Source organism: Hypanus sabinus, chromosome 6 (assembly GCF_030144855.1).
Source record: "Hypanus sabinus isolate sHypSab1 chromosome 6, sHypSab1.hap1, whole genome shotgun sequence".
In the NCBI taxonomy this organism is placed as follows: domain Eukaryota; kingdom Metazoa; phylum Chordata; class Chondrichthyes; order Myliobatiformes; family Dasyatidae; genus Hypanus; species Hypanus sabinus.
In genome coordinates, this window is record NC_082711.1 from 82,994,012 (window position 1) to 83,006,040 (window position 12,029).

The following is a 12,029-nucleotide window of genomic DNA, read 5'->3' on the forward strand; positions in this document are numbered from 1 at the left end:
AAGTAAGTTGGGAGCTAGAATGGGGAATGGAAAAGGGGGAAGGAGACATCATCAGAAGTTAGAAAAATCGATGTTAATGCCATCAGACTGGAGACTATCCAGGTGGAATATGAGGTGTTGCTCCAACAACCTGAGGGTGGTGTCATCGTCACCGTAGAGGAGGCTATGGAGTGACATAGTGGAATGGGAAGTAGAATTAAATGGGTGGCCACTGGGAAATTAAACTTTCTGTGGCAGGCAAAGTGGTTTCCAATTTATGTTAGATCTCCCTGATGTACAGGAGGCCATGCTGGGAGCAATGTAAATAGCAGATGGCCCTGAAAGACTTGCAGTTGAATGTCACCTCACCTGGAAGAACTGTTTGAGGTCCAGAATGCTAGTGAGGGAAGAGGTGTAGAGCCAGGTATGGCACTTGACCCGTTTGCAGGGACAAGTATGAGAAGGGAGATCATGGGAGTGGACAAGGGAGGCACATAGAAAGTGATACCTGTAGAGACTGGGGGAAGGGAAAGATGTATTTAGTAGTAGGATCCTGTTGAAGGTGGTGGAAGTTAGAGGTGATATGCTGGATACAGAGGCTTGTAAGGTGGTAGGTAAGGACAAGGGGAACTCTGTTCTTGTTATGTTGATGACAAGATGGGGTGAGGGCAGATGTCCAGAAAATAGAGGAGATGTGGGTGAGGGTGACAGTGATGGTAGAGGAAGGGAAACCAATTCTTTGAAGAAGGGAGATATCGCAGATGATTAGAATAGAAAGTCTCATCCTAAGAACAGATGTGGTGGAGACAGAGCTACGGTGAAATGGGAATAGCATTTTTACAAGTAACTTGGTGGGAAGAGGTATAGTCAAGATAGCTGTGAGAGTCAGTAGACTTATAAAAGATATCAGTAGACAGTCTGTCTCCAGAGATGGAAATGGAAAGATTGAGAAAGGAGGGAGAAGTGTCTGAGATAATTTGAGAGCGGGGTGGAAGCTGGAAGGAAAGTTGATGGAGTTAATGAGCTCAGCCTAGGTGCAGGAAGCAGCACTAATGCAATTGTTGATGTAGTGTAGATAAAGCTGGACTGCACTACCAGTGTAGGCTTGAAACACAGACGGTTCCATGTAGCTGATGAAAAGGCAGGCATAACTGGGGCCTGCATGGGTGCCCATGGCTACACCTTGCATTTGGCCAGAGTGGGAGAAGCTAAAAGAAAAGTAGTTGAAACCTGTGGAGGCAAAGATATGGTCGATACTTTGGACTAAGAGTGCAGAAGAAGATGGCAAGTTGAAAGGGGTGAAGAGAATCTGGGAGGTGATAGATGGCATCTGTTGAAGTGGAATAGTGATAAGCAGATGGAGCCAGGAAAGTGGAAAGGGAAGTTATAGACAGTTTGAAGGTAGTTGAGTGAATTTAGATATGGTAGGAATAATGGGTGGATGAAATCTGGCTGAGTAGATGGGAAAGTTGGTGAAGAGGAGGGATTAGTTTAGAGATGGAGGCTTTGTAGGTGATGGGTGGAAACAGATATAGAAAGAAGTGGTATGAATTTTGGAGATTAAAAGCATCACAGACTGTAGGGGAGACACTGGCATTCTGAAACTTCATTATGGGAAAGAGTGAGGAGAGGGAGAGTTAAGTCCTGATCTTTAACTCCGAATCTAAATCTCACCTATATCCTCTACTTTGTTTCCAGACTCTTTTGTCCCTTCATTCCAGTTCATCCAGTTGAACCTAACCCAACCCTGCTGAACCTCTTGACAATACTTCCTACCAGTATTCATCATCTGTGAGCAGGAATGCTGAATCTGTGTAGTGGCCGCGATACTGTCGAACAAAAAATAACACACCCTAGCACAAAAATTAATGCCTTTGGTCTCCAGCCCAGATACCATGCCTGGATAACTGGCGATAACACTTGGTTTGGATAGAACTGGACTGACCCCCAACTATATATTTCACATCACTAGTTTCCCTGAAAAGTATTCATCAAGAGGCAAAAGAAGTCCAGAAGCTTTTGTATGCTGCTGAATCAGTGATGGAAAGATAAGTCGCTGACAGAAAAGCTATACTATTCTAGCCAACGCTATCAGGAGAATGCAGGTTTTTGTAGATATTACATTAATCATAGTCAGTGCTGGCATCTTGCAATTTGTTGTGTAGTGTAAGTAGAACAATTGTGGTGAGTACACAAAGGAATATTGAAGAGACTAGGGTTCTGATAATAGGAGAGTTTATTTTATTTGCTTTCATTGTCTGGAGTGCATAGTGCTGACAGCCACAGTTCACTTCAGTTTACTCTGGGGATTGTGGGCATTGAGTGGTGAGCACTAAAACCATGGGTTGATGATTCCAGTTACTCCCTTTTCAATTTTCTTGTCTATTTAGAAGCTGAAGGCAGAAACCACTCAACAGTACACTCTGGCTGAGCCAGCATACAGAGGTACTTAATGATGTATTGACAGTCATGGGCTTTTCATCTCCTATCGTCCATCAAGCCAGCTTCTCATCAAAGCAGCTTTGGAGGTTTTTTATTGCGGTTCACATTTTGTCTCTTCGTCGGCATTAAGCCTCATTTGGATTAGTTTTCAAAGCAGAGATCACAAAAGTTATGTCTAGGCTGCTTTGGTGATGTTAATCAGCAGAAATATTAGGCCATGGATTAACTAGGAGAATTATGAAAAATAAACTTTTCATGGTTGAAATTATAATGGAAGTGCTTTACATGTTTAGGAATACAAAAACAATCAGGACAGTGAGCTATTTGCTGACTTTTGTATTTTTTACATTATAGAAACTAGGCATATTGTAATTGTCTGTAGATGATCTTTGCATTTTCTTTATTATAACTTCAATGGACCCTAGTCTCTTTTATTCCAATGTATTCTCTACTTTCTTAGTGCAGGATTTTATTTAAGCTTATAAGATGTTGTTCTGGTTATGTGTCAGTAAATGGTGAGTTCATTATGTTTATAAAGTTAATAATGATAGCTGATTTCAGGTGGTTACATAAATGATACTGTGATAATGCTATAATAATTATTTATCTATTAATTATTTATACCACATTGACATAAATGTCAGCGCAAGTGGTGTCAAATGCTGAGGAAATTTAAGGATTCCTTTAGCTGACCTTAGATGAAATTCGGAAGGGGCAGGACATCAAACCATTCATGCAATGAAAGAAATCCAATCTGACTAAATGGTCTAGGGAAACCATTCCTTTTTTGGCTTGATTAGTTTGGGAGAATGTTCAGTAATTGGGAATTCTGTTTCATTGGTTACTGATAAACAAAAGGGGAGCCATTCCAGCTTGGGGAAGGCAAGAAGGGACTGACATGTTAAACTGGACACTTTTAAGCTTTGTGGCTGGGTGTGTCAAAGCTAGCCCCTGGTCACCTTGATGGGAGGCTACTGCTTTATTTATGCGGTTTGAGGGCTCTCCTATTGTGTTCTTAGAACTATGGTGGCTCGTCATATTGTTTTAAAAAAATGCTGACCTTCAAATTTACACAAACAAACTGCTGGAGCAGCAGCTATGGAAATGAATAAACAGAGGACGATTTGTGCAGATACCCTGGGCTGGGGTCTGAGGGGGGGAGGATGTTTTGTATATAGAGAGAGCCTAATATTTGTACTCACTGTCAGAGGAGGTGGTGCAATCTGATATGATCACATTTAGGCAAGGAATTCAGTAGACAAGGCATTGCAGGATACAGGCCTAATATGGGCAAATCTGATTAGTGTAGATGGGCAAAAAAAAAGGTCTGCTTGGACGTGAGAGGCCAAGAGTTTTTGGTGCTGTATAACTCTGATTCAGTCAGTCTTAAATTTCCAGCCTGTGGTTTAGGAGGGTTGAAAAAGAATTGTGTATACCCTCCCCACCTGATCTTCCAGTTTTTGTCTTTGAACCTTATCCATTATGGAGCAAAGTCTCCAACTGATAAATGTTCTGTGGTAGAGTTCTCACAGGCCATGATCCTGCTGTAATTGTTCGGACAGTCTTCATAGATACCCAGCATCAAGTTGTTTAATCACATACACAGCCACCAATAAAAGGGACACAGAGCCACAAGTAAATATTTGTAGTCTGTGTTCCTCTTGCTGGTCATTAATCCCATTTATAGGCTTTTCAAGTGTGTTGATAGCTGTGAAAATAGATTAAGCTGTACTACAGATTCACAAGGACTGCTTTTGTCTCAAATTGCTGACCTTTCAACTTTGAGACAGAAAACAAAAGACACAAGTCTGGCTGGCCCAAATATGCGCACGTGCATACATCTTGAAGTTGCACGTTGCATTGACGTTTTTCATAATGTGCTTTGCAATTTTATGAGCAGGTTAAAGCCAAACATTTAAAATATGTTACCTTTATCCTACAGTTCATGTGTGGGAGCTCGAGATCCTTATTGTGGCTGGGACTTGGTCCTGAAGAAATGTACAACATTGGAAGAGAGCATGAGTATGACTCAGTGGGAGCAAAACATCAGCTTGTGTCCAGTGAGTATGAAGATAGTAAATGACATTGACTGACAAATTCCCTTATAACTTGCAAAGTTTAGGGTATTTGAAATAGAATAAGAAGTTGAAATGGTCAAAACAAAAACTAACTGTATTACCTTCCCCCCTCCGCCAATCTTCAGGTCTATATCTGTTGAATTCATATTTACAATTTTCCCTGTCTTTAGCATTGCGTGAGCATAATTCTGTGCCACATTTGATCAAGCTCCCATTCTGTCATGTATGCTTAAAAAAAACTAATTTTCAGTTACAGGCTTTTAGGCATAAGAGATTTATAGCTCAGCCATCATTGCCATCTTCTTTACAGTTGAATTTGGGCTGTGTAGTGTGAATTCCCTCTGGTGGAATGTTTTCTGTCCATTACCACAGCCTCACTTCTGAGATTGGTCGGAGCTGCAAGACCGTCTTCAGCACAGTTCTGCCACGTAAAAGGAGTTTCTGGTTGAGAGGATGAATGAAAGCTGCTGCTATAGTTCCAGAGGGGCTGGCACACCCTAACGATTGTCTTCATGATCTTTTCGGGAGGCCAAAATACGGGGATTAATTGAAACAGAAGAGCAGGATGCCCACCATTAGGTCAACCACCTTCAAACTAAACTCAGTCAATTTGCTGTTTCTCACCCAGGAGTTACATAAGTTACATTCCACTGACTAGGGTGGTGGTTGTACCTTAAAATCGGAAAATCAGTTGGCTTCTTGGCCTTCGCATCTCCACTGAGATTTGAAAGCAGGGTGAGTATGGGGGTGGGGGTTCAACATTCCATGAGGGGGGAGAAAGAAGAAAAATTCTTGATGGCTTTTGCCTGATATTTATTGCCGCTATCACAGAATGGTCTGCCTATTTAATAATCATTTGGTTCTAAGTTACTGAATGTAACATCTGAGCAAAATAAATTGGCATGCCCTTTCATCAACATCATTGTATTACAATCAATATTTGAAATGGGAGATAGCTGGCTTTGGTTAAAGATTTGTGCAATGGTACTTTTTTGATTTCATGGTATTGATTATCTCTAGTAAGTGATGGTTATCAATTCTTTCAAAATGCAATTGCTGCCATAAGTTTTGTTTGTGTGATAAAATTGCTGAAAAGCTATCATTGGAAAAGGATTAGGTATTTTGTGATGTCCCCTTTCTGATTCTGGAAATAAAGATAACACATTTAAAATTATAATTCCTTGTAGTTCTAAGGGGCAGGGAGATTAAGCACCACTTATAGATCATATGGGACTTGATCCAAACCTCATGGGTCACTCCTTAAATGGGACGTAGATAGTGATTAGGGAGGAAATCCATGCATGGGCTTTCATGTAGGCAGAAAGGTTGGTACTTTATTGAATGATCAAACTAAGTTATTAGAAGTAAAAGGAAAATTGGGATTATGGCAAAAAGATCATTACTCCTCCAGCTGTTTTGTGCCCTCTACTGATGTTAAAGAAGTTGAATGTTTTTACTTTATTACAAATGACATCCAGGAAATATACACTGGCAGAAATGTTAACAGCTTTGCCTTATGCCTCTTACAACTGTTTCTAAGTCCTGTGGCCTGCAGAGTTATTACAAAGTATTCAGAAGCAAAGAAGAATATCTTCCAAATTTGCAAATTAATTTCCTACATAATTTTGTGTCCACTTCTGAAAGGTGTCCTTTCAGCATTGTGCCTTGGCATATCTAGCACTACATAAACCCTCTTCCTCCAACCCCCACTCTCTGATGGGTCTTGCTATATAGCTAATTATGAGAAAATTTGTTTCGGAGTTAAGGAATTGGATTACATCAGGCAGCATTTGCAGAGAGAGAAGCAGATAACATTTCATCAGAACTAGATCAAAATGATTTCAGGAACTAATTTAAGCCTTCCTAATTCATTGTCATTTAATAAAACTTGGTTATCAACTTTCAGTAGATCAACTCAGCAATGAAACACGCTGTTGCAGAAAATGATTCTGTTTATGTCAAACACTGAACACTATTCTAGGCAGAATAAGAAGGGTGAGATTCTGAACAAGACTGTCTTGGTGAATGTCTTTAAACTTTGAATTTTGTTTTAGTAAAATAATGCTTAGTTTGATGATAGACATTGAATATTTAGGATGGACTGTTATGAAGGCAATGCTATAAAGTTTTTCTTCAAGCATGAAGTCTCCCTGAGTGGAGGCATGTATTACAGTGGCAGACATGGAATTTATGCACCCAGTTAGAAGCAATTGGTGTTTGTAGCTTTTCTATTTCAGGCCATCCTTGCTTCATCATGGACATCTCCTTGTACAGACATCCTGAGGAGACGGAGAGTAAATTTTCAAAATGATCATGCCTGTTGGATACTATATTTACTGTATTACAGTTAACCAGACTTGCAGCAATTTAAAACTAACCTCATAAAGATGATGTATAAGATAATGAGAGACATTGATCATATGGATAGTCAGAGGCTTTTTCCCAGGGCTGAAATGGCTAACACGAGAGGGCAGAGTTGCTTGGACATAGATACAGAGGAGATGTCAGGGATAAGTTTTTTTTACTCAGAGAGTGGTGAGTGCATGAAATGGGCTACTGGTGATGGTGGTGGAGGTGGATACGATAGGGTCTTTCAAGGGACTCCTGGAGAGGTATATGCTCAGAAAAATAGAGGGCTATGGGTAACCCTAGGTAATATCTAATGTAAGGACATGTTTGGCACAGCTTTGTGGGCTGAAGGATCTGTATTGTGCTATAGGTTTTCTATGTTTCATAAAGCTGAGCTATTAGTTTTTTTCAGGCTCTGGAGATTCTGTTCTCTTTTGTATGATAGAATGGGCTGAGAAGGAGAAAGAACGGATGGATACTAGAGGTACCAGACGACTCTCCTTGTAAGGAATGACCAGGACAAGCAATGTAGCACTAACTGTGATTCTCAGTTACTGGATAATGACTGAATGGCACTAATTTGGATTACTCAGGAAACAGATTGGATCAGCTCCCATATAATCTACAAGTGGTGCTTAATTCCTGCGTCTTTCTCCTTTATCTGGTATAAAATGCACAGTTTGTAAACTGAGCATTATTTAAATGTTACCCTATGTAGAAGTTGTGGACTAGCTGTGCAGTTTTGGAAAGAAGATGAGAATACCCTGTAGCCAGTATGGTCAATGATTAGAGTAAGTTGGACTTTGTATGGCACATATCATAAACTCTGTTCATACCACATTACGCTTACCTACAGAACCACTCTATGACAGATTCCATAGCATCCATCCTACACCTGGCCCTGGCACAGCTAGAAAACAAGGATACAACGTGGGTGGCCCCAGGGCTGTGTGCTGAGCCCACTACTGTTCACTCTGCTCATTCATGACTGCACGGCCAAACACCCGAGTGATCACATTGTCGAGTTCGCTGATGGCATGACAGTGGTTGCACTCATCAGAGACAATGATGAGTCGGCTTACAGAGAGGAGATGAGAGAACTTGAGGCCTGGTGTCAGGCAAAAAACACCTTCTTTAATGTCAACAAGATAAGGGAGATCTGGTCATTGACTACAGGAGAACTCACCACTCACGATCAGTGGCACAGCAGCATCACACACAAACTCTTACAGTCCTAGAACATACCCTACACTATCAAGAAAGCTCATTAATGCCCCTACTTTCTGAGGAAGCTGAAGAGAGCTGGACTTGGCACTTTTGTATTCACGTCATTATACAGATGCGCAGTTGAGAGCATCTTAACAAGCTGTGTCACTGTTTGGTACGGAAACAGCACTGTGGCTGACAGGGATGCTCTACAACAGGTAGTCATAGCTGCCCAGTGCATCTCCAGCACCAGCCTGCCCGCCATCAAGGACATGTATACAGAAAGGTACTAGTAAAGGACCTGTAACATCATGAATGATCCCACTCACCCTGCTGATGGACTCATTCCCTGTCTTACTCCCATCAGGGAGGAGGCTACGTAAAATCCATGCCAAGACCAGCAGACTCAAAAATACTTCCCTCAAGCAGTGAGGCTGATCAACAACTCCTCCCTCGAACTCCACCTCTACTTTATTATTTTCTGTCTGTCATCTTAAGTACATCCTAGGGTCACTTTATGGACACACAAACAATCTATATGTATAAGCCATCTGATGTATTTTATTTTTATTCTGTTCTTTATCCTGTGTATTTTTTGTGCTGCACTGGATCTGAAGTAACAATTATTTCATTTCCCTTTACACTTGTGTATGAGAAATGACAATAAACAATATTGAATGAATGTTGAAGAAAATGTGAAGATCCACAGAAAAGCATAATTTGACATGATAAAAGATAACCAATAAAAATAAGATAGAGGGGTAACAAAACTTGTAATTTTGAGATTTTCGTTCCGTGAAGGGAGTAAAACCTGTACAATGTTGGTTATAGGCAGCAGTTCATGAAGAGTGAGCAGCACTCCAACTTCCAAGTCCATCAGGAGAGTAATGGAAGAGTAATAAAAAGTATGGAATAGGGTTTCAGCAGCTGGTACATCAGACTGGCTTAGAAATCAGAGCTGGAGCCCAGTCGCGAATCCTTAAATGATATCGCCAGGACTGTGGGTGGATAAAGGAATGGAGAGAGCAAGGATGAATTGAAGGAGAAATTCAGGGTGAACTTCACAGTAATGGCAAAGTAATTTTGTTCGCCATTATTTTCTAGGTTAGAATCGAACTACGGAACTTTAGTCCCACTCAGCTAGATATTGGTGGAGGTTGGTTGGTTGTCAGTTGAAGGAATTGAGAATTCCAAGGATAATGCATCACAGCCACTGTCATGTGATTTTTCAGTAACTCTGCTATTGATATGTGCTTCTAAAACACACATTAAAAAATTTGAGACCAAGTATGATTAATTTGAGAATACTTGTCACTTTGCAAGATAAAAATATATATACAGATTTCACTAACCCATTCACTGATTCAATCATTATATAATCTTCATTACCCAACAAGATGTCTATTGGAAAAACATTTCCTCTTGAAGGCATTTTGCTAATTTAGGTCACATTTTAAGAAAGAAGCGTTGTGATGTTCACTAAATGAATACCAGTCTATCTAATAATACAGAAGATTGAAGGGGGACAATAAAAGGTTACAGGAAATATTCAAGGTTGTGAAATGCCCAGGGAAGAGGTAAATGGAAATACCCCTTAATATATTTCATGCTTAAGGATGAATAATGCTAGCAGAATGCTGAACTATATAGCCTTGTCAGCAGAGTATAGATCTGAGATATTCTGATGAACTGTTGAATGCTCTGTTCACACCCAGCATAAATTTATTCAGCTGCACTTCACTCAGGTGCCACTGCTGAGAAGGTCACCAGGTTGAGCCTATCAGAGAGATGTCTTGTGAAAATTGGGAAGAAATATGTAGTTTGAATGCTGAAAGGAGGTGAATGAGATCTCATAGCAGCATGACCATAATAAATTAAGCAGATCAGAAAGGTAATCCAATACCCCATGCAGCAATTAACAAAAGAAGAATATTTAGGTGGTAATCACAGGAGTTTCTGCAGATATTGGAAATCCAGAGTAACGCATACAAAATGCTGGAGAAACTCAACAGGTTAGGTAGCATCTGTGGAAATAATAAACGGTCAAAGATTTGGGCCACTCCTCCTTCCCATGGGAGAAAGGGAAGGAGCAGGAGGCACTAGTGGGAGATGATAGGCAGGTGAGGAGAAAAAGGGTAAGAAAGAGTCAGAATGGGGAATGGGAAAAGGGAGGGGGGGATAAATTACTGGAAGTTAGAGAAATTGATGTTCTTGCCATAAGTTTGGAGGCTACCCAAACAGAATATGAGGTGTTTCTCCTCCAGTCTGAGAGTGGCTCATCGTGGCAATAGAGGAAGCCATGGACTGACATGTTATAATGGGAATGGGCAGTGGAATTCAAATAGGTGGCCACTAGGAAATCTGCTTGTTACAGACAGAGTGAAGGTTCTCACCAAAACGGTCCCCAAATCTATGTCAGATCTCACCAATGTAGTGGAGGCTGCATTGGGTACAGTAGATGACCCCAACACACCTGTAAGTGAAGTATTGCTTCACCTGGGATGTCTGTTTGGAGCCCTGAGTGGTGTTGAGGGAGGATGTGTAAGGGCAGGTGTAGAACTTCTGCTGCTTCCAGGAATAAGTGCCAGGAGGGAGATCAGTGGAGAAGGACAAATGGACAAATGAATCATGGAAGAGCAATCCCTGTGGAAAGCAGAGTGTCGAGGACTGGTAAAGGTGTGTGAAACACTCTGGTTCTGTCAGCTGTGTAAGTCTAGGGAGGACAACTTCCAGCCCTGCCAAATGTGGGAGATTGAAGTGCAATCCCCCCAAATCTCCCTGCTCGTGTGGATGCTGCAGGATTTGTTACCTTGTTACAAATAAGTACCATGAAATAACAGATAGTACACCACGTACAATAAATGATTTAGCTTTAGAATTCTTAATTTGACTAAAGGGTTAGTAAAGAAAAAGCAAAAAAAAGAAAAGGGCCTACTTTAATGAAACAGTCTAATGTGCATAAGTTTCCCAGGGCATTACTTGTGTTTGGTGGTTGGATCCCGTTGAAGATAGTGGATGTGCTGGATCCAGAGGCTTATTGATGGGAGGTAAAGACAGAAGGAATTCTATCCCCATTCAGACAGTGGGAAGATAGGGTGAGTGTGGATGTTCAGAAGATGGTGGTGAGGGCAGCATCAGTGGTAGAGGAAGGGAAATCCCATTCTTTGAAGAAGGAGGTAATCTCCGATGTATTGGAAAGGAAAGACACATCCTGGGAACAGATGATTTGGAGATGGAAGAACAGAGAAAAGGGAATGACATTTTTAAAATGACGGTGGTCAAGGTAGCTGTAAGAGTCGGTAGGTTTATAAAAGATAGCAGCAGAGTTGGGGAGCATTATCAGTAAAGGTTTGGAACACAGACTGTCCTGCCTAGCCAATGAAAAGGCTCACCTGGGTGCTCATGGCGACACCTTGGTTTTGGAGAAAGTGGGAGGAACTGAAAGAGAAATTGTTGAGTGTGAGGACCAGTACCACCAGACAGAGGAGAGAGGTGGTGACGGGGAACTATTTAGTTCTGTTGTCTGGAAAGAAGCAGTTAGCTTTCTTGATGGGGGATAGAAATGTATAGGGATTGGATATCCATAGTAAAAATAATGCAAACAAGGCCAGGGTGCTGAAAGTTGTTGACGAGATTGAGAGCATAAGAAATGTTGCGGATATAGCTGGGAAGTGACTGAATCAAGGGGATAAAATGGAGTATTTAAGTGAAGTTAGTGAGAGGGTTGTAGTATTTTAGCACTAGTTCTATTACTGAAAGTTCCAATGTTCAGTGATGCCGTTAAGTTGTTCATCTGTTTAAACACATGAATAGTTCACTTAGGTTCATGCATTTGTTCCACCATTCACTACGATCACAGTGAATCCTTATTTATCTGCAAGAATATTGAAAACCAGTTGGGGAGAAAAGTCATATCAAGAGTGTATATAACAATTATCTAAGCGCAGCCATTCACTCTCTCCACCACCGATGCAT

The 12,029-nt window shown here is 40.9% G+C and overlaps 1 protein-coding gene across 4 annotated transcripts in view; it reads left to right on the forward strand.

The window, feature by feature from the left end:
• Positions 1–12,029, forward strand: part of sema5a (sema domain, seven thrombospondin repeats (type 1 and type 1-like), transmembrane domain (TM) and short cytoplasmic domain, (semaphorin) 5A) — a 225,063-nt gene that overhangs the window by 149,067 nt on the left and 63,967 nt on the right. For all 4 annotated transcript variants that reach the window (XM_059972528.1, XM_059972527.1, XM_059972530.1 and 1 more), the window contains exon 14: positions 4,364–4,481. In XM_059972528.1, the coding sequence (XP_059828511.1) occupies positions 4,364–4,481 (118 nt within the window). The remainder of the gene's footprint in view (positions 1–4,363; positions 4,482–12,029) is intronic.